The following is a 24,678-nucleotide window of genomic DNA, read 5'->3' as shown; positions in this document are numbered from 1 at the left end:
GTGCCACCGGTTACATCAGACTGGTTTCCCCGCCGCGTTATGATGATTATTATTATGGTATTTTTCGTTTTCCTCTCTACCGTATATACAGTACTATTATTATTATTATTATTATTATTCTGTTTCTTCTCTACCACCACCACCACCACCACCATCACCGAACCGCAGAACCATGATCTTGGCAGTGGCCCGGACACGGTCTTCTACGTGCCCGCGATCAGGCGGTGTTCAGTACCGCCACTCCGCCGCCTACCGACACCGTCACAACGGTCACATCTACAGCCAACGCGCCGACAACCCCCCACCCGCGTGTACCGTTGCCACGCCCACACCGGTGCCGTGCGGCTGCCGTCCGGGAGTGAGGGCCCTCCGAGCCGCCGGCAACGTCTCGGTCAACTCGAGCCAGTAGTACGAGTTTCTCTGCCGACGCGTCTGTAGACGACACGTCCGCCCGACCCGACGACCGCCGCTACGATTTCTTCACAGACGTACCGTTTGGTCCGGTACATTATTATTACTATTATTTTTTTTATTATTACAATTTTTTGATTTTGATATTATTTTTTTCGGACAAACATTATTACTGTGTAAATTTTCTCGTTGCGTCCGTCATTTTAATTTAATTTTTTTTAGTGCGTTTTTTTTTATTGTTTTACACTACCGATTTTTCAACACGTCACTCGCACTGCATTTTATCTGTTCGTCAAAAGTGTAATACTAAATATCACACCGTTCGTTAAACGATCTATCATTATGACACTGTTGCAATGGTGGACGAGTCGCCGACCCGCTCTTTACGCACCGTACCGGCGCGGCTGACAGTGATGCGAGCGGATCGTACATTCGCGGACATAACGGTTGATTTTCATTCCTGATATACAATTTTTTTTTCTGTGCGTTTTTTCTCGTCTCCGCCGCGAAAAACTTATTTGTGTCGCCGCCGTGACCCTGTCCGTGACCCAGCAATCATCACGTCGACATGCCGAAGATTTTCCTCATCAAAAACCGGTTGCACCAGCAGCAACAGAAACTGCTGGAAAACCAAAAGGGTAACGCGCATGTATCCTCCGACCCGTTGGTGCAGTCGCTGCAAAACTATCACAGCGACAACCATCACCACGGCAGGTTACCGTCACCTCCGCCGTCGTTCTTAAAGCCCCATTATCAGCACCATCATCAGCCTACGCCGCCGCCGCCGCCGCCCGCGCCCATAAGGCAGCATCTGCAGCCGCCGCCGCCGCCATCGTCACCGACACCGTCGTCACCAAAGCTACAACCGCAGTCCAAAGTCGACCAGGAGACACCGGTGCCAAAAGCGTCGCAAGGTAAGACCCAGTCGTATATTTATACTGTCACCGTTAGGTATAAGACACTTAGGCACAAAGACACGACTACTGTGCTATAGTAGCAATAACAATAATATAATATGATTTATAATATATTAAGCTGCAATTATACGTGCATTGTAATATTAGGTGGTATAACGTGATGTACGCACGAGGCGCGTAACGCCAGAACAGCTATAACCCGCAAACCGATTTTTTTAAATATATTTATATTTTGATAGTTTTAAAATTAATTATTTATAAAAACTAAATATTATGTTGTCCTACGGAATATGTTATTCTTTATAATACACTGTTTCGAGATCTTTTATTGGTTTATAAAACATTAATTGTCTTATGTTTTTTTTTTATATTCGTTTATTTATTAAATGGTTTATTAATGAAACATTATTTTAAGCTGTTCTGGCATTTTACGTGCTTCAAATTATATCCGTATATATAGCGTAATAATTGTGATCAGTGAAATTATTTTTCACCGAACACGCCATTTATTTTTTTAAAATGAGGATTTTTTTATAATGTTCATTTTAACGCTATAATATATAAACCACACGCACATAAGATATTTTTGTCCAAGCTCGCACGCTCTAGGAACCATATAGTAATCGATCAGACTTAGATGCGGCGGTTGCTTGTGGCACCACGTATATTTATATATATTATATTATATTATGTACTTGGAACACGTATAGTTTATACTGTATACCGTGATCATCATATTTAACACATTAATAAATTGACTCACGGTTGGTGTGTACGACCAGTCGTCGCCTGTAGGGAAACTTAAACGCCCGGTATGGGATTTAACATTTTGTAATAAACGTAGGGCGTTCGAACTGTGATAAAATCAAAAGCATGCCGGTAATTGAATAAAATTAAACTATGAATTTTTCAACTTATTCTTTTATAATAACGATTGATATTTTTTTTTATTGTCCAAACGTAAGTAGGTATTTATTAATAATTCCGAATCTTGGGAATTCGTCGAAATTTGTGCGCAATATAGCTAAAATTGTCTTCACAATCATACAATTATTATTGTTTCTTTGAATAGGGTTCGTCATTGTTTTATTATAGTTTGTACTTATTTATTTTTACAAAAATGTTATTGCCTTCGAATGTAATAAAATATCTCCAATTTCATCTAAGCCATTATACAATAATTGACTTACACATACCCCCTGCATTATTTTACTTCATCAGTTATAAATCACGATCTGGTGACGGACACAGTCATCGGTTTGTCTTCAACAGATCATATCACTTGTTATACCTGCATAGGTATTGTATTATTGTTTATTCGGGTTAATTTATTTAAAATGTTAAAATTGGTTGAAGTGTCATTGAGTCATAGTCTCATATAGAGTCGAGCACTGTAGAGTCTTGCAGTCGTATTCGGTAGTCGTCTTGTGATTAATCATTAATTGTGTCTTAAGAGTTACGAGCCTAAAATTAATAAATCTTTGTTTGACCTCAGTTTTGTTCATCGAAAGTAGACGTGCACTTGTTCGAAAGCATTTGTATTAGTGCGTACCTATCTACCTGCCTATCTATTTATCCCCTATGTATAATGTATGAATAATAGTGGCTGATGGTTTTATACACAACCTCCGGTCACCGCGGGCGTTTTAAATAATTCTCAAAGCGTGGACCATTCCCGCGGCGACCGATTACAATGCGAGCTGGTGAAAAAAATTTACAAAAAAAAATATTTGCCAATTCATATAACCCGATTTTGGCCACGCCTTGTGTTTTTAGTTCTTTTGTGTACCTGTATGGTTCCAAAAATATGACAAGGATTTTTTCCCTTCACATTTATGTACACTTTGTAAATATAATGATCACCTAACGCCGTCGCGACTTGACGCGACAGGAGGCCAAAAGTCAAAACGTGAAATATAATAAGTAGTAGGTACATATAACCGTACTTATATAAATTCTTTGCAAATATGAAATAACTAATTAAATTTAGGAAAACAAATAATTAATTGTATTAGATTATTTAACCGATACGGTTTAATACATATGTTTTAAAATGTTTAAGCATGAATATTCATAATAAATTAATAAAGTTTAAATAGTTTTTGGATACATTTAGTTTGAAACATTGTACCGTAAGATTAATTTTACTTTCTTAAAAAATTAAAAAATATCGTAAAAACTATTTCATTCGTTAAATAATTTTTGAATATAATGATGACTTAAAATAACATATTAAATTTAAATTTTAAAGAATTAAAATAATTAAAATAAATATATACTATAATGTCCTCCTTTTTTATTAGCAGTTAATAAAATATATGATTTTAAATATTACTTATAGAAAATTCGCTCCAAGAATCAAATATGTAAATTTAACTCTCAAAAGTGCTTATTAAGTAGTAATAGAATGCATAAAAAAATAATGCCTAAAGCTGTGTGTTTTTTTTAGTTTTGTTAGTATAGGCATATATAAAAAAATATTATTATTATTACCTATATAATAAGCCTGAAAACGTATGTTGCCTAAAAAAATAAAAAATATTTATTTTAATATAAAAAAAATCTGGCAAGTTAAATATTTTTTCCATCGTGTTTCCAGGGGGAAATAATAATCGTCGTTTTCGAAAATCGCTTATTAGTTGTATAGCTAACACTGCAACAACATAATATACAGGTGTATATCATTATTTTCGGAAAGAAGAAAAGAAAGTATATCGCGACATCATATTACAAATCAGTAGGTGCGCATTCGTGTCATAAAATCGCTGCCTATAGCGTTTTGGATGGAACGGGGATTAAAGCAGATGTTGTTAGGCAAATTACTAACAATTTCCTTCTACAGATGCAAACCTGTTGTTCAGTCCCTAGATATAAGTATATAATATTAGCTACAGTTTACCGATATAGATACTTTCTTTGGATATTTCTTTGGGACGATATAGAATTATGTTTGGTACAGTGCGTATACAGAACGTGTAAAAAAATCATCGCATAATAATTAATTCAAACAAACGGGAAAACTTAACAGAAAAAGAAAAACGTATTTCATAAATGTGCATATTACTCACCCTGAATAATATGCTCTACTACACTATATGCAGTTAATAATAATTCACAATTTACATCTCACTTCAGTATAATATTACAAGACAAATGCAAGAACATAAAATATCCGTTTCCGCACTTCAGTTATTGCTATGTATAGTGTATAATATGCAGTAAACCTATATAATTTATCAATGATAAAATATTATACAGTCGCCTCGGGAATAATTATTATCATCAAATCATCGTAATCATTATCATCATCATCATCGTCATTATTCTCGGTTCTGCGATGTGTTCTGTTTCTCGTCAACGGCAAAACCGGTTTTCTCGCATTCCCGTTACCCCGCTGCAGTCGCCATCAATTTAATCGCGGGACAAGATCGCCGCCTCCCCCCGGCACAGCATCTCGCTATTACATGGCATAGATCGTTCTCGCTGACGACGACTTTTCGCGGGGCTTTCGGTTTCCGCGATGGTTCCGGTCCCCGGTCCCTGCGGCGCGACTGGTGACGTGGTGAAACGGTAGAGAAATGAAAATTACAGCTACGGATTCGATGTATAATATATATATTTGTATGTGTATATTTTAGTGCCTAGATGCTATGTTATATACATATTATGTATAGTAAAATATATATATATATATAGCTCCCACCGAGAACGCGCGAATGTACGCGGACGGAAAATAATGAGAATTAAAAAATAATGAAAAAAAACCGAATAAAAAACAAGGTCAATTTCGTTTCGCTTCACGGGTCGTCATTACCGTGCAGGTTCAACGTTCTGGAAGACGCTCGGTTGGTCAGCAAACTGGCACAATGCGTTCCGACAATTTGCCGGAGAGTATATATATATATATACAATAATTACCGACGTCGCGAAGTCGCGGTGGCGTGTCTTTCAGATTTTTTTCCTCTCCGTCTTCTTCGTCTTCTTTCGGTTTTTTCGCTCGTTTTACACGCCTCCGTGATTTTTCCCATCATGGTTTTATATAGGTATATACCTCTCTCTGTCTGCTATAATACACCAGCCGTACGCGCATTCGTCCATTGTTCCGCCGTTTTCTTCAACTGCGGTTTTTCCGTCCCGCGTACATCGTGATGTACATTATTTTATTCGCACGGAAACCGCTGTTCGGAAACCTCAACTCTATATATATATACATTATACATATATACGACAACGACGACGGTACTATTAAAATACATGTTCGTGTGCCCCACGCCTATACTCGAACTCGGTGTTATCGAACTTTGCACCGGGTATGCGGTATACGGACGATTGAGCGCAAAACGTTCTCGAAACCAATCGCCGTCCCATCGGGACTATATGTATAATAATATAATAGTAACATTTTACAACTACTGCAGTATAGAACATTATGACATTGTTTTTATAAATCATTTTGCTGGTTACGCGCAAGGTCGCAAAACCCAACAACGGTGTGTGAGTGTGTGTGTGTACGCGCATACGATTTAGATAACACAAATTGCGTATTGTTTTTTTTTCTCAGCTCTTGCAAGAACGTCAACGTCGACTTAATTATGTACAGACGCCACGGGTCTGAATAGGTTGAATCGAAATTACATTTTACGTAACGGTTTGCCAACCACCTTCACATAACTCGCACCGCGCCGAATACGATATTATAACAGTGTACGTGTGTTAGATTTGGAGGTTTTATCTCGTCGTCGCCGTTTATAATATTATTTCATGGTCGCGTAAGGCCTTGCTGCGGGGGAAACGTATTCGCGCGGTACACTTCCGGAAATGCACGACGTGGTCACTGCATGTTGGCGCAACGGTGTCAGGCCTAAAAATCGCGGGATACACCTGCGCGTTCGTTTATAAACACGGCAATGGCACTGCCATTGATGGTTTATAGTTGTACTTAACACTGTAAAATATTATATAATATTATGTTATTTTCGAACGGTTATAAATAATTTTTTATTGCGACCGTTTACATTATGGCTGTTGAATACGTTTACGTTGAAATTATTTTCCAAAAAAATATCTCATGAATGGCTCTTACAATAAAATGGGAGGAGGCTCTGGACCCTTTTTATTACTGCCGCTCGCGTATACCAAATAAGGGAAAATGAAATATTATACACGTTATAATCATATTGTTCGGAGGGTGCAACGGCATTCTTTATACTCCTCCACTATATATACATGCACTCTTTGCTTCGCGCTCTCTCTTTCTCACTCACTCCCTTTCTCTATATATCATTCCGTCGAAGGGTGACTGCCACGAATTCTTAACAGGTGAACAGTGAACACTAGCCTAAGTTACAGGTGCCCAAAATCAGTGCTTCTATTGTCAGTGGTTCTCATGGTGTTTTCTAAATTTATCAAGGATGAATGGTTACCGCATATTTTAACGACTTCGTATTGTCTCTTTAATAATCTGCTTTTGTATGCGTAGCAGCATAAAAATAAGTTGGGTTTTGTATCTACCTCCTTTGAGGTATGATAAAAGGTCCTGATTATCAATTCATTCACCGTGTTTTTATTTTTTAATTCCATAAGCACAACACCACGAATATATTTAAACATAAATCAAAAATATGTATTGTAACATAGGTTTCGCGGGGAGTTAAGAAAAATGTATTAAGTAAACCAATTAAATTAGTAAACACTTAAGTACAAATAGTTTCAAGTAGGTGCACTTAAATCTGTTAACTTTATACTTATATCAAATAAGACTTTACAATATTGACAATAAATAAAAACAATAGGTAGTTTTATAATGGTGAACAGTGATATTGTACATATTGATTAATATATTATATGTTTAGGTTTAAAATTATTTTTATTTCATTTTTTTAATCAAATTATGATTTTATAAATTTAAACTATTTTGTATTATTTCATAATCAATTACTACTAACTTGAACAAGAAAAAAAATATAATACAAAATCTGATATTGATCTAGCATTGAACTTTATAAAAAAATGTTGAGCCTATAAGTGTGTTGTTTTATGTTTTGAGTCGAAATTTCCCGTAAAAATTGACTGTAATGGAAATTGTAAAAAGTGTTGCTATAATAATTACTGAAAAAAACTAAACACAAGTTTTCGTTTAAGCTATAGTTAATTAATCATTCTTTAACTATTAAACCATTTAATGGTTTATTTATTTTTGCCAAATTATCAAACGTTTCGAAGCGAAAAAAGTTAAAACAGTATGACGAGTACGGCTTTCACGCACAAAAAGTATAGGCATTAATGAAATAATATATTTTAATCTTGAGCTACAAACGCATTTGTATAAATGATTTGTACGTAGATGGTCGGTGTATATTATAAATTATAATACATAATATACAAATACCGAGGTCTTGCACACACCGTTCACCTCGACGAACGGAACTGTATGTCATCACATCAGTCGTTTGGTCGAAAAAACGTAAATTTTATATCTAATAATAATGGGAGTAGCCAATTATGGACATTTTAAGGAATTTTCATGGTGTAAAAAAATGTTTACCGTCGATAAACGTATAAACGTATTTCGTGTACAAAATATAAATCATAGGCCGAGTTTAATTAATAAATAAAAATAAAAATATTCGTACCCATCTAGTCTGTATACACTGTACCATATAATTCATAAGTTAATAGCATATTGTAATATCGTAAGGCATTGATACCAATTATTTATTATACTTATGATGGTATAATTCTATGTTGTAACCTGCATATTATAATAGTATTATCTACAGGTGACAGAAATACTCAAGTGCGCCTAAACCCGCATATTTGCTGGATAAAAAGCTCTAATAAAAGTTGTGTTGCAATATACCACCGTGGTCTATAATAATAATATGGCCCACCGCAGTAATAATAATAGCTGGTAACTTAAAATCGTTGTCCTCGTTGATTCTATAGACAAAATAAGAATAGATAGATAAGATAAATAGAATTTATCACGTGAGAATGAACATTACGATATTTCGAGGTTTCGGGGGTCTTATCAATTATATATTAAATATAATTTTAGATATTTTTGCCCCTTATTACTGGAGTGAGTGCGTTGTATATAGCCGTAGTCTGTCTATCATAGTCTCATCATGAACATTTCGAACCGTGACTTCTGATTTTGATTATAATGCAAACGTGGTCTATCCATTCTTATGTTATCTCTATGTAGGATTAAATTTACATGGCGATTTTGGCAGAAATCGAGTTTAAAACCGTTTAACAATAACGATACGATGTTATATTATTATTATACGCGTCCGACCGTACTTGCGCGCAAATACACGGGAAACGCGCTAGCCCCACTACCGGAACAACTTCTGCCGTGCCGACGATGTGGCAAAAAACGATGGCGGCTTCGGAGGAGCGGCAAACCGTACACAGTCATAGACGCAGCAAACACGACGAATAAAATATACGTTCTGAATATCACTGTTATAGCCGGCGGATTTCTTTTGTTTCCCCGCCCCGCGACCGTACATTATACATTTATTTATCTGTTTTTTATATATATACATATAAAACGCTGTCCATCGATCTCTATATAATGTACATGTGTGTGTGTATATATATATATAATAGATTCTGCGGCCGTTAGCCGACGGTCTACTGTATATAATAATATTATAGTGGCATCGGTTCGTAATGAACCTGAAACGAGTTTTACCTTGAAGTCTATCGAGGTGTGCCGGACAAAAACCTGACTGTACACGACTATTATATACATAGGTATATACATTGAGAAGAAGAGAGAGAGACCGCCGAACCGACCAATGCCACGACGACGACGGCGACGTTAACGTACATATTATTACTATTTATTTTTATTTTTTTATGTGTACCGTCAAGTTCTTTCGACCGGCTCGTCAAACGTGCGTCATAATATAATAATAATATAATATTGGGTCCTAATCGCCGAAATCACAACATTACGTAAGCCGCGATTTAGATCACACACCTGTAGTTGCAGTCATACGCGTCATCGTCGACCGACGGTATTTTGTTGTCGAATTTTTCGCGGGCGTATTCGAAAAGCGGGTTTCACCTGCTCAGCTATGGCAGTAGTTACCTATGCGTGAAAAAAATAAAATATGTAGAAAATAATTAGTGTAACGAAACACCACCGATGCTGCGGCGTGATATCCGCTCGCCATCGGACGCGGGCAAAAACGATCGCTAAACGCGTCTACCGCGATAACTACGATAATAATAATAATGTACGGACTTATAACACGACATCGCGACTGGTACGGCGCGGCGGCGTCTCGAGGACAGGCCAATAGAGCGATTATACTCGTATATATTATTAAATATATATTGTACAGTCGGAGACGCGTTATATCATATGCCTCTCTATACCTATGGACGGTTACGTTTTTTTTCTCGAAAAAAAAAATCATTATAAATAACAGAATCCTTTATCCGGTTATAATATGCGTCCGTTGTTGCGACCGAGGCCGTCGCCGTTCGGTGTCCTTTGGCAGTCCCGCCCACCCTACCTCCCGCCAAACGCCGCTACGGCAGAGGCAACGCTAGCGGTTATATTCGTCTACTATACGTAGGTACCTATACTTATGTTATATATATTATCGTGTGTGTATAATAGTATATGCTACTGTAGACAGGACAATGGCACTGACAATTTACGGCCAAAAACTATCTTTATAATACGAATAATAATTATATGTTATTTATGATGCATTTCGTATTATTATTATTACGAGTTACAAAAAAATGCGGGCAAGTTGTAGAAAAAAAAATACAATTTGTCTATTTCAATGGACGAGTTTTTAATGTTTGTAACATAGCGGTTTCCGCACCGTGCATAGTGTTATGAATTATATTATATCTATTACTCGCCGTGGTGTTCAACGGGCTGCGGCGTCTATATACATCGCATCGTGCAATCGTAGGCTTTTTTTCCTGATTTTCGTACATCTCGACCATCGTACAATGTTTGTCTGACGAGCCCGAGGAGGTGACGCCTCATCGAGTTTCTCGCCCGACGCGTCGCAATATGTATATATTGAACATCTTCTAGGGGACCGAAGATAATAACCAAAGACATCATCATCATTTAAACCGTTCGCGTCCTATCGGAATCGCATCGCTTACATTCCACGAGACAATGACTTTAAGCAGGTACATTACTATATATGCGCCTACTATAATATTATCGTGGTAATGTAATTCGACGCAATAGACAAACAAATATTACACTCCGAAAAACGGCTGTCGATCAACAATACTATTATTTCGTATTCGTTTACCGGTGGCTCGTAAAAAACACACAACTTGTGTATATAGGTACGCGTCGCGCCTACGACATCGTCCTGTTTGTCGTTTTGTCGCCCGGCCATAATATTATATGTACGCATTCACAATATTATATACATTACAATGTGTGTGTGTGCTGAGACGGCGGCGGCAGTACCGTTATAATACGCGCGCGGCGCTCGCTTATGCCCGGCGGAAGAGAAGAAGAGTGTGACGTTCGCCATTATGATTTCGTATAGTACAATAATAATAATAACGTAATGCATAATGTGTGTACAGTTTTTTTTTTTTTTTTTTTTGTTGTTTAAGTTGCCCTCTCTTGGCTAACGCCTGTTCATCCCACGCCAACCGAAAAACAAAAACGTTATATATTTAAAAAAAAAAAATAAATACAATCGCGACGACGACATACCTGTACGATATATAGGCGTACCTACGCGACCATTGCAATAATAATATTAAAATATTTAACATTACGTTATACGGGCGAGAAACACCCACATTCGTTATTATTCCGCATTCGTCGTCGCGTGAAATATACCGTACGGTTGCGGCCAAAATCCGTCCAAGGTCGGTATTTTTTAAAATATTTTTCGGGCTACTCGACAGATAGCGTCGTCGTGGAAGCACCAAGCCATCGCCAACCGACAATAGTGCGTATTTTTTAATACGCGTTGTATAACATGCACACATGTCCCGTAAAACGTATATAATATAACGTATAATAATAGGTATATAGGTACGTGTACCCATACGAAATATTCGCACTCAAGTCACGTAGGTATATATCGTCGATTGTGTCGTCCCGATTGGCGGTGGTGCTGGCGGTTTGATTTCGAATAGCGATAAAATTTAAATTACACGCGTTCACGTTATACACATTTATATATACGTATAAATTATATGTACATAATATATACATATATATATATATATATATATACATATCGGCACCGTCTCTCTGCAGCAGCGCGCACGCCGCCGCCGGAGTATGATATTTTGTCCTTGGGAGATTTTAACGACCGACCATTATGTTGTAGCTGGCGCAGACGTGAACTTTGCCTTGAACTTGGTTAATGATTTGAAATTCAGCAAGTATTTCGCACGGTTATTCCTATATATATATATATATAATAATAGCGTCGTGTATTGTGTACGCGTATATTATTATGATCGTATACACACACACACGCGCACGCACGCTACGCAAACAAACTCGCTCTCCTACACACACACGCGCGCGCGCGCGCATAAAAGTACATGTACACGTTTCGATGGTGTATAAAATGAAAAAATTAAATAAAACAAGTTTTGCCAGTCACGCTCTAAGATTTGTTCACACAAGCCACGCGCATCGTCGGCGGCATTGATTCGGATATTTATACATAGTCGTGAAAAAGCGGTGAACTGCGGCGGGTGTGATGCCTGCCGTACTTACCTGCGATATACATGTATATAGTTTAATATTGTTGTAAACGTAACGAAATTCAATGGCCGCAAAAATCCGATTTAATTGGTTACCGCTGAAAATTGTACGCTTTTTGCTCTTTCGGGTGAGTTGAATTAAAAAAAAAAAAAAAAAAAAAACACGACCGTCACCATTACGGTGAATAATCTCCGAGGTAAATGTTGCGGGTCGGACACAGCTATATTATTAATATATATACATAATATGACTGTTGTATTATAGTGTTTTCTGTGCAGGCGACGGCTGAGTGCAACGACATTGATCGTTACGGTCGGCCGCGGTAGCTGGTTGGATGGTTTTTTTCCGTTTTCCTTCCGTACTCAATACTTTTACACCGGAACGGCATAGAGAATGCGTTTATATACATATATCAATATAATATATACGTACTCGCAGATGACCCAGAATACTTCATTATATATTATAGAGTTTTCACGTGAAACGCGTCTAAGTCGAACGACGCCGATTCGAATCGATGATTATAATATATTATGTTTTCATAGGCATCTGGTGACTGGTATATTGTATTACCAGTACATTTAAGAGTTTCGATATTGAAATACTGCGTCGTGAACGCAGCCTTATTTCTCGACAATCCGGTTAGAACCGTTCGTCCGGTACTCGTGACGCGGCCAAACCAGGTCCCGACTATCATATTATTATTATATTATATACTGTGTGTTTATTTTGTACTCAACGTCCTACTTCCATCGTGGTTCTTCTATGCAGGGGCTACGGTAGAGTATCACGAAAGTTCACAAGACTTTGATGTGTGTAAAAACTTTTGGTCCGATATGGAAACTGCGGCACATTGCATTAAACACAATGATAATATTTATGTGTTACGATGAGGTTTAAGAATACTACAAACATTATGTTCGACAACACGTTTTTTACCCTATTGTCAAACGCAAGGATTGTTATCTGTAACCATTAAATGTAATGAGTCTGGGTGTCGACTGCTGAACAATAATAAAATCCGACCTTGGACGTCGCGTGTTGTTCCTTTTATTTGTCCCGTTTTGTTTGTACTGTCTGACTACACAAAGACTTGGTCAAATACTGTTACAACGGCGATGTGAATTATGGTTTTATTGTAGTCAATAAGGGGTTTGTCGGTAACCCTTTTATGCCTAACACGCGTTGTGGTTGTTGATTTTGGGGTAATCGCGACCTTGTTGCTGTGTTGGTACAGTATAAAACAATTATCCTTGGACTAGAGACAAACAACAGTCTGGCAGTGGGTTAAAGGGTTCGGGGCGTCGCGCGTTACGTATAAGTTTATGATGTTTAAAGAAACCTTGAATATGATACGGTATACAGGTGTTTTTATTAACAAACCCATCACACGAATGACAATCGATTCAAATTTGGTTAGCCAAGTTGTACCTAACAGTGCCGTATTGTACCTACATTTAAACTAATTTATATTTATGTTTTACAGAGAAAAGTGTTCCCAAAAAAGATTCACTGCAGTATGAAGATGAAAAGGTCGACCGAGTTGATAGTTTTGAGCGAGAATCGCGAAATAGAGCTGAATCTCCAAATCACCGAGTTAGTCCGACAGTGCCGATTGAGCCTACTACGCCGATTGTATGTCCACCGTCACCCGATTGGAACCCACCGCCAAAACGGCGATTCATATCCACGTCGGATGGAGATAATATACCATACGGTAGTAAAGATAGTTTGCAGGTAACGCACCGCCAATGCGAACCACCAACTATCAAAGTCGAAGAGGAAGCTGTGACTAGCCCGGAGGCTGAACCGAAATTGCCACCACCACCACCGCCGCCAGCACCAAAATGTCATCAGGTGTCCGTCATACAAAGAACACCGGCAGCCGTAAAATCACCTCCCGTCTGCCCGAAAAGACCGTTAACACAGTCTCAGAGCACTGTTCAAGAACCAGAACAAGATGCACCGATCGATTATCATGTGCCCAAAAAGGAAGCAGACTTGGACTTGGACATTGTTCGAGCCATCAAGAACAAATTCACAATTACATTACGAGGACAGTTAGTTTCGGCACCCAATGGTATCATTACTGCTGCTGCCGGCCGTGGGAGGAGCAGTGGCGGTCAACAAGGGGGTGGCGGCGGGGGAGGTACAAACAGTGGTGGTACCAACGCTGGTTCAAACCGTGGTTCGTCATTGCATTCGTACACACTCGGCGGTGGTGGAGGTGGTGGTCCCACCGGCCTCTTGGGTAGTGGCGGCGGCGGAGGTGGCATGGCCCCAGGTGGTGGTGGCATGAATCCTGGAGGCAACGGCAAACATTTCGGAGGGCCAAACAGTCCTGTGTCGCTGCCGCCCTTCCATGAGAGCCTCATAAAATCTGGTGGTAATTGCTACTCTGCTCAGTACAATAATCAATATCATTTGATGATGACCGAACAATTGTGTTTCAATAACAACGACACGGGTCAAAATCCTGTGGCTGGTGGTGGTGGTCCTTTCTCAATTGGCCTGGAAGGTCCACCGAAACAATATTCTATGTTACAAAATGCCTCATCGCTTGGCATAGATATTAAAGAGGACGATTGCGAAGATCTATCAAGCTACGTAAAAGAAACTAACGGTTTCGACACATTGATGGCTGATTCTGAAAATGGTACATCCAATGATCCTTTGCAATTCACTGCTACTCTTACATTTGCTGGTCCCACCGATCCTGACTTCTTAGATAGCCTTAATGACGCTGCCGAATTGTTCTTCAAAGAGGTAAATATAAAAAAAAATATGGTGTTGATTTTTAAATGAGATACTTGCATCATGTGCAACCTGACTTACATTGTATTATGATTAATAATATTTGATAATGAAATTTTGTACATGACGATCAATATTTTAATTTTTCTTTCAGCCCCAAGAGTGCATTCCTCCTTCACTCGTCGAGCAGCCTCTACATATGTTCAATGAACATAGGAACGGATTTTCTGAATCACAATCGGAGAAACGTAATTACCTACAGCAGGTGAACAATAACAATAATGGGCAGCCAGTACCATGCAGAAATAACTACGGAGGTTATGATATATCAAAGGATAGATTATCACAAAGCAGTTTTGAAGACTCCAACCAACAACTTCAACAGTTACAAATACAAGTGCAATTACAACAACCACAAAACGTGGACGTAAGTCTAACATTATTCAAACTTCTCTGACCACATATAATATAATCAATTCGTTATAACCTTTTACTGTTTTAGGCTTGTGGACAGATGATGTTGTCACCGGGTTTATCGTCACTAGAAATGGACTCAAACACCAGCATGTCGGCTCCGTCACCTGCTAGTGTTAGTATGGATGGTACAATGTCATCACTTACGCCACCGCCTCAAAATGGCAAAGATTCCAGTAACTCCGCTTTGGATGTCAGAGTACTGCAACATAGGGTGAGAAAGACCACCCCACCCGTAGGGAAACCAAAATATACTTCTTTCACCAGTAAATCGATGGCAAAAGTACATATTGTTCTTTGATATATTTCTTTATTCCCCAAAACCACCCAGGACCCATTGTGTGTACTAATCTCTAATTATTATTTACAGCTCGGCCTTCCAAATGACTTGCCATTCGAGTTCGTTAACGGTGGCCATGGCATTAAAAACCCATTAGCTAATCACGACACTCTACCACCGCCGCCACCATCAATGCTAATTAGAACACCAGAGCCAGAGAGGAGCAATACTTCAGTAGCTCCCGCGACTATTGTATCAGTAAATACTACTCCCGAACCAGTCGAAACAACAAAAAACGGTTCAAAGTTCTGTTGTAACCTGTGTTCCAAGACTTTCAACTTGCAACGTTTGTTAAACAGACACATGAAATGTCACAGTGACGTTAAACGATACCTATGTACGTTCTGCGGAAAGGGTTTCAACGACACGTTCGACTTGAAACGACACACTAGAACACATACAGGTATGTACATTGTAATTTTAGAAAATATACAATCAACATTTTAAATTGAAAAAATGTAAAGATAACTCACATAACTATTTAGTTCTATGTTTATTTTTTTTTTCAAATATAAGATAATATTTTTTTAATTTATATGTTATTGTTAATAACAACACATTATTATATTTCAAATATAATTTATGATTGCCAATAATATTATTTGTAATATCAGTTAATAGCCACCTATAGCTTTACAATTATCTTTGACTTTTTTTTTAAATTGACTGGTGTTGGCTGTAGGGCTGGTTGAATATGTAAATTATTTACATAGTAATATAAACAAAATCGATTCAAAACTTAAAAAATCTCTCAAATTTGTTTAGTTTATTTTTGTTTGAAAAGCCAACAGTAACTCCATGATTTATACGTGTTTTCTATCGACAGGTGTCCGGCCTTACAAGTGCAATCTGTGTGAGAAATCGTTTACCCAACGTTGTTCACTCGAATCTCACTGTTTGAAAGTTCACGGAGTACATCATCAGTATGCTTACAAAGAAAGAAGAACAAAGGTACATACATTCTTGGCACAACTGCCATAATAATATTACATTATTATGAATTTATGCCAGTCATATAGTCTCAGTGGAATGATTGTCATAATATTTACGGTATTTAACATATGCGTTTTTCATTACAGATGTACGTTTGCGAAGAATGCGGACACACCACCAACGAACCTGAAGTTCACTACATTCATCTCAAAGAAAAACATCCATACAGCCCGGCGCTGCTCAAGTTCTATGACAAGAGACACTTCAAGTTCACAAACTCAAACTTTGCCAACATGTTGCTTCAAGTACGCACCTAATATTGGGCTGATTGCAATCATATTGCTAGACTGACCAAAATGTTAATCTATTTTAACAAATATTTTTAATTACTTACACTACGTAGAACTTAATTTTTTTAATAACAATTTATGCTGTATCATTGTCATTTGACTTTAAAAAAAAAAAAAATTAAAAAAAAAATAAGAAAATAATTTAAAGTTAGAAAATACGACAAAAGACAAAATATCACCGCTTAAATATCTCTTACCATTTTGTAACGTCGCAAATCATTTTATTTTATAATTTAAAACCCATTTTACCGATCTATTTTTGTTGTATTTTAAGTAACGAAGCAATTCTTTTGATTGGCCGATCAATATGTATGATTTTTAGCTCTGAAATTTTCGAAAATCCGCACTAACTTTATGTTAAGATCTGTACTTTTTCGATTTTTAGCGCTGCTTGATGGATATGGGGTTTTTTTATAAGCCTATAATAATTTATTGCAGGTATTTAATTTTAAATAAAAATTGAATAATAATAACAATACTAGAAGTACTTTTGTACAACTATTCTGTTATTATTAAACAATTTTAAGTATTTTATAAAGATTACAATTCCGTAATAAATTATATTTTTAATGATAAAATTATTATCGTTCAATTAAATTTTTTTAATTACAAAGATAAATGTATAAAAACTCATTTGTGATCTAAAACACCAAATCCATAAGTCTGTTATAATCGACGTAGAGATCAAAGATACTTGTTAGTCCTGATTTTCAGAACACACTATCATAACTTTAATATTTCATATTTTCTGATTTATAAAAATAATATTAGACTTAAGATTAACTAGATAAAAATTGTCGTGTAAATTATATTGATCGGTATAAACGCGATTTTTTTGATTATGTTCGAATAAAAAATTATTTCTGTAGAAAGAAATTGAGCATCCAATACTTAATTTTTCGGTCGTAAACGTTAGAAAATTAAATTGTATTTTAAAATATTTTCTTAATTTTAATCCATAATAATTTACATAAAGAATAAATAAATTACAAAAAATAATTTTAAATTAATTTTAGAGGTTTTTAAGCGAATTCTGTTAATAATTATTATTAATTAATGGTCATTGAAGTCACTTTGCTTTAACAATTGTATGCTTTGCGATATTTTTAAGCAATTTTAAACGTAGATAGTTGTGCAATTCTCGAAAAAATTACTAACCATTTATTCAATATTTCATAAAAATGTATTCTATAAGTGCATGGGTGGATATTTGATTACATCGTGGATGGCTTGAAATTTATAATTAACATGGAACTACGAAGAAGCTTCAATTCTTTGGACTTTTTAAATGGTTTCAATCGATTCTAGGGGGCTTAGACCCACTCCCCAGTTAAGTCCTTCCTAATATCCACCTACATGAGGTGATGGTAATTTAGTGGATTAAAATTATGTACTTAATACTGCAGTCGAAGTATAAGCTTACGAATCCAATTCGTACAATTGTGACCGATTTATTGCTAAGGTTTTATAGATTAAATAGTTTTTTTCATTCAAAATAAGATAAACACGATTTCAGCATTATCAATAAGTATGCTTATCATTCAGTATTGTCCTAAACCATACTGTCTATAATTACGATGCATTTTACACTTTTTCTAAAAAAATATACATTTTTTTACATTTTTAATTTGTGGATTCAAGACGAATTATTTATTATATTCATAATACAATAGTCGCCGCTTATTAGACTCACAGTTAATTGACTCAATTGCCTATTGGACTTTACAGGCTGATCCCGATTTACATGTATACTTAGTCATTAAAAAATATTTTCTAATATTATTACAATAATACAATGGTCAATCATCAACATTCACTACTAAAATGATTATACTATTGAAATTGTTTCCTAAAAATCCTCCAAGCTAACGCTATGTGTTCTGTCGTTGGTTGACAATAATCTGTGGCAGTCGTTGATCATCGGTGTCAATGCTGTCGCCGCCGTGTATACAGAGAATCATAAACCGCATTGGGGGGCCGTTTAGTAGTAGAGATGCGCCGATTTTACGAGTTTTGGTCGGCAGAGTGGTTCAATCTTTAACCAAATAGTTTTTCCTTATGGCCTCATTGAAAATATGAACGTACTTATCTAATTACAAATCACATAATATTCGTATTTTTGCATTTGATAAAGATAATTGTAACTAAACTAATTTTCACTTATTTCCTCTGGCATAATAAAATGTTCTGAAAAGCCCAAAATATTGTTGAAAAATTTAAATCGATTGAAACATTCAATATTTATTAATATAGTGTATTATCAATAATTTAAGTTCTAAATAAATCATTGAGTACAAACAATTACATATTATAGTCTGAATACATTTTACGCGTTCCACTTATAAATTTATTCGTTATCAATATTATATTGTACTTATCTAGCTTGACGGTTTAATCCACGAGACCATGGTTACAACTTATAAGTTTGTGATACTTTGAGATTTCGGGCTTTAAACAAATAAATTAATATTCGTCAATTTTCATAAGAGTGCTTGGAAGAAAAAGTTCACTTTATAAAAAACTTGAAACAATTATATTTATATGATTTTAAAAACTAAATAAATACCTACATAATAGTCGGGACAGTCAGTGAAGCAGTGCATTTTTTAAACTAGTAAATTATAGGCGATAAAAATGTCGTCCATCAGTGAAAATGTTTTGTCACCTAGTTAACTTATTTTTAAAGATTGTGCGATCATTAAATAATTCTAGAACACTATTATTGAATATTTATTTTGATAATTATTATTTATTTTGTCACCCAGTAAAAATTCCTTAATAACGCACTGCGTAGAATTCATATTATTCGGATTAATAGGCTACAGTAGTTATGACATTCGTTTCACTAGTGGTTATTATAACTTAACATTTTATTTGTTCATACAGCATTTCAAAGAGATAGATATAATTATGGATAGAGATATTAGTATCGGCGATATTTTGATTTTAAAAAAACGTGATGGAATTATTAGGCACCACTTACGTCCAGTCCTTTTAAATGTTTATCGGAAGTGTGTTGAAAGTTATTTGAATGAGAGTTTATGTACGTCAGGCTCGAGTGCTCGACACGTCGTTCAGTCGTTGATATTGTTGTTTTCTAATAGAAATGTTGATATTATATTGTATAATATTGTGTTGTTTGGATTTAGTAAATAATCATTACTATAATGTTAATGTAGATTTAATTTTAGATTTAAGTAATATTTATTTGACACACTCACACATGCGCACTCACATATTTATAAATATACATACACGTGTATGTATATTATGCTTAGTTTATAATGTAAATTTTAAGTAATAATTTTTAGGTACAAAGGTGAAACGGATCAATATTGTGATTTGTATTATTATTAATTAACAGTAATTATGATTGTTCATAAAAGGTACCTAGCTGTGCCTACATTTACGTAATTATCATAATTATTTTACTACAACGGGCGATTTAGGCAATTGTTATTTTTTTAAATATTTTTTTTTACATATACTTTTATAATCAACGATAGTTGTCATTCAGTATTAGACCTAACCGAACATCAGTATTTTGAAATTTTCGTTACTTGTAATGATTTTATTTTTAAAAACTTTACCGCAAAGTACCTAGTCGGATATTTCAATGTATCGGAGTATAGACTATACTGTACTTACAATAATACTGTCTATGCTCTGTTCCCGTATTACGGTATTCAGTAATTCGGAAGGTCAACTGTATTACGGTTAATGAACATAGTATAAAATATTTGATTTTTCCACATAAATTTGCTCTAAAACAATTGACGAACAGATTTATACCTGTACATACACCGCGTAACGAGTGCCACCTATCAACATCGTAAATTACTCCTTAAGTATAGGGCACTTGCTGCTAATATGCTGAGTATGAGGAATGGCAATACTCGTTACAATACGTATTTAATGTTTTTATTTTCTGATGGCAGAATTCCTATAGTTGCACAGATTTCATTAAAAACGAAAAGAAACCTGTAAATATATACATAATAAAATTACCTCATGCCAAAACCTTCTAAAATATCGTCTTGGTGGTCTGGTGCGATGCTGAATGGTGACGGTACCAACGGGTCTCGTGAAATCATAGATTATAAATCGGAGAGGACCTCGAAAGGTCCCATCTCAAAGGGTATATAACCAAAAGACCAATAATACATAGATATAAAGGTCTAATGATTAATGGCACTGCTTGTGGTATATGGGCTCTCATTAAAAAATTATATATGTTATGATATAATAATAACAACGTGTAAATAAAATTATATATAGTTGTTTTTAAATTTATTGACGAATAGATTTGTGTGGAGTAATTGTGTAGTATTTAAAAAAAATCACTTTCGGTTCGGGTAGTGATATCCTAAAGTATTTTTTTTTTACCTCAGTGGATGGAAAATAAATTATTTATATTTATTATTATGTTAAATTATATGGTTATTATTTAAGTACGATTATAGTCTATATAGTATTAAACATTTTTTTTTTTTAATTGGGAAAGGAATTCAATATTTTTTTCTATAGTATTAAATACTTAAGTATAATATTATATATTTATATGTAATACTATAAACATAAGCCTGTGATACATTTAAACTTATTCTTATACACATCCTAACTGTATTAATTGTATTATTATTATTTTTTTTATTATTATTATTATTTTATTATTATCATTAAATTATTATTATTGTCTTAACATTAAGTAAACAATATTATTTAGTTTGTAGGTAATTTTTACATTTTTACGTTGTACTTTTTAAGTTATTTTAATAATATACATTTTTATAAAAATATATACATTTATACATTATTAATAATATTATTTTTTCATCGATTATCAAGTGAAGTTGATGTAGAATGTAAATGTCAACGCAGCGTTATTAATCAGCTTATAAATTGTAATTATGGAAAAATTACTACACCAAAAATGTGGAATTATAACCCCATCCCCAATCCTTAGGTTCTTTTTATTAGCTATTACTAGTCAATTTCAAATATTATTTTTCGTTACATTCTTTTTTTATTTGTCACCAACTATAATTTCTTAATATTATGACATCATAATAATAATATGAATTTATTAAGAATAGTGTAATTCAACTTTAGTTGGTAAAATAGACGTTATTTTGTATTCTGTCAAATCAATAATCATAGGACTTGATACGGCTTATTTTTGATTAATTTACAATTTTATTTTTATCTAATTTTCTAATAACTATTGTTCGTAGTATATAATTATATCCTGGGTCGAAAAAGTTAAAAGTTATCGTCAGGTAACAATAAAACAGTAAGGATATACCAATATGATTAACATTTATTTATTTTTAAATTTTAATTACAAACAATGTTCATAAAAAAACACTTTAATAATTGGATTATCAGTTGCTTACATTAAAATATTGTGTTTTTTTATCTCTCGTACACTGTGTCACAATAATTCTTATTCTTAAAAGTAATAATTAGAAATATAGATATACGTTAGGTATAGTAACTATATGTACCTAAATATCATGTATTAAGGATCAACTTATGTTTATATCTAATTTACAAGAATCGGTTACGTTTTAATATTAAATACATTTGAAATATCCATTTACATTGTGAAGTCAAAGGTTCCACACATTTTTATATCTTAAAATAAGTATGTTCCTATTTTACTTTATACTGCCAATGGCTTATTTATATTATACAATATTATAATAGAATATTTCTATAATATTATTAGCATTAATATTTTTTTCTATATATAGGTAATTAAAACATAACATAATAATTTATAAAGGTCGGTGATCATTGTTGTTAGTATTGAATTTTCGTTATTTATTTTCTATTAAACGTATTTTTCCACCCAAAAAAAATGCAGGATAAATACGTATTTACACTAAACACTTGTACTGTTCTATGTAAATTGTAAGTAGAAGACGAATAGACGTGATTAATTTGCATAATGTTTAAAACGTTTTACAATCCCGTTTTAGAGTGAACTGAAAAAACCTGTTCGGTTGTAAGAAAAAAAATGTGGAAACTTTTGTAGTAATTCGTTTGCCATATTGATTATTTCTTTAGAATTTGTTCATATAGATTTACAAAGTTGGATCTTAGTGTTACTTAGTGATAAAATTATTGATTTGAAATGGTCGTGTTTTATGTTTTTTCAAAAAAACATTGTGTGGATAGAACAAACGGTTAGACTATAGGTAGTTACTATCTCAACGGTCCTTTGATTGATATCAAGCACACTTTATTTTGTATAGGAATGATTTTAGTGTTTTTGAGCAATTTGTGTGAAACTGTATGAAAATTAAAAAAAAAAATAAGTATAGGACTGCAATAGTAAAGTATCCGAACTGTTGTTGCGTATTTCGGGCAACGACGAAAAGAAGAAAACATTATACGAAGAATAATATGTATATCGTATGGTATACTGGTAAAACACTTTATATACAAATACCATGCGAGTACGTGACCCCACCCCGGCAATAATTTACCTATACCGTTTAAGTTCGACGAAATAAAACGCAGTAATAAGTATATATATTATAACGACCCAAATACCCTGCAAACCAATAGCCACTGAAAATGGTTGTTTAGAACAGCGGTTCCCAAACTTTTTTTAGTTCACGCCACTCTAAAAATTTAAAAAAAAAAATTGCGCCTCCCATAAAAAATTAAATTACAAATTTATAGTATTTAAATATACACAGTTATCGATAATGCGATAATGGTGTAACGACGTTTACGGAAATCGCCGAATCAAGTATATTATTGTACGAGTACAACGTGACTTTAAGTAATACTAACGTGATAGTGAAATATTTGTTTAGAATTTCAACCAAATTATTGTTGATTTAAAAATATCAATATTTACCACGCGGCTCGCGCCTCCCAAGGGAGGCGCACCTCACAGTTTGGAAACCGCTGCTTTAGAATATTATATCCTTATATTTAGATATAATATATACTAACAACGACAATATTATAACAATATACGATGTGCCTGTATTATATATAATATATGGGCTATAAACCTTAAGCTTGTGCGCTTGATATAATTGAACTCTGTGAAGATAAAATAAAATTAACATTTTGTTTTTTGTTTTTGTTTTCCGTATAGTGATGACTGAATTCTACTATTCCCTTAATATTACTACTGCACAGAACATATTGTGCACACAGAAGAGCCGCATCACGGACATCGCTGCTCGAAGTCGCGCTCGCCCTCGAAACCTTCTATCCTTCCTACCCACCGACCGACCCCTTCGGTCGGGTCATGAAATCGTGTTAATATCGCGATCGGTACATAATATAGTATGAGGTCTAATGTTGGGATCATAATAATATGTCTGTCGTCTGAAGTCATCGGCCGTTCGGACGTCGCGGGTCGCGGGAACCGTGAAAGATCGCGAAAATGATAGGTGTATTGAGTATATAGACAGCAATAGTGAGGTTTACCGTTACCTACATGATACGTCTATATCCACAATGACCACAACGGTAGAGCATAAATTTAAGGTGGCGAAATGCTTGAAGCTGAAAATGGTTTGCTCCGTATACCGCCTTACGCCAAGGCCATGTACGGTGTATTTGTGTGGTTCTCTCGTTCGGGATGAGGACAGTGGACTTTCATAATATCGATGGGTTTAAATCATGTAACAACGAAACAATTTGTTTTTTGTTTTTTTAAGTTGACCACACAAAATTGAAAATGTAATATTATCTGGGTACCTATATAATGTGAAAAATGTGTATATTGTA

The 24,678-nt window shown here is 34.9% G+C and overlaps 1 protein-coding gene across 3 annotated transcripts; it reads left to right on the top strand.

Moving 5' to 3' along the window:
- The first annotated feature begins 424 nt into the window (after positions 1-424).
- LOC113559295 (transcriptional regulator ovo) lies at positions 425-24,678 on the top strand. 3 transcript variants are annotated; one of them, XM_026964965.1, is made up of 8 exons: positions 425-1,325; positions 13,553-14,832; positions 14,975-15,247; positions 15,323-15,577; positions 15,665-16,037; positions 16,461-16,585; positions 16,714-16,872; positions 24,038-24,678. In XM_026964965.1, the coding sequence occupies exons 1-8, from the start codon at positions 980-982 to the stop codon at positions 24,038-24,040; spliced, it is 2,814 nt and encodes a 937-aa protein (XP_026820766.1). In that variant the 5' UTR covers positions 425-979; the 3' UTR covers positions 24,041-24,678. The 3 variants fall into 3 exon arrangements, with proteins under 3 accessions (XP_026820766.1, XP_026820767.1, XP_026820765.1); XM_026964966.2 differs by lacking the exon at positions 24,038-24,678 and having other exon boundaries at positions 15,323-15,508; positions 16,714-21,594; XM_026964964.2 differs by lacking the exon at positions 24,038-24,678 and having other exon boundaries at positions 16,714-21,591.

This window comes from Rhopalosiphum maidis, chromosome 3 (genome assembly GCF_003676215.2).
Source record: "Rhopalosiphum maidis isolate BTI-1 chromosome 3, ASM367621v3, whole genome shotgun sequence".
Classification (NCBI taxonomy): domain Eukaryota; kingdom Metazoa; phylum Arthropoda; class Insecta; order Hemiptera; family Aphididae; genus Rhopalosiphum; species Rhopalosiphum maidis.
This window is presented reverse-complemented; position numbering and strand designations above follow the sequence as displayed.

Excerpts from the sequence above, each read along its gene's own strand:
- LOC113559295 (XM_026964964.2), top strand. The coding sequence starts at position 980 with ATGCCGAAGATTTTCCTCATCAAAAACCGGTTGCACCAGCAGCAACAG. Across the intron at positions 1,326-13,552 it reads GGTGCCAAAAGCGTCGCAAG|AGAAAAGTGTTCCCAAAAAA; the intron begins GTAAGACCCAGT and ends TATGTTTTACAG. Across the intron at positions 15,248-15,322 it reads AACAACCACAAAACGTGGAC|GCTTGTGGACAGATGATGTT; the intron begins GTAAGTCTAACA and ends TTACTGTTTTAG.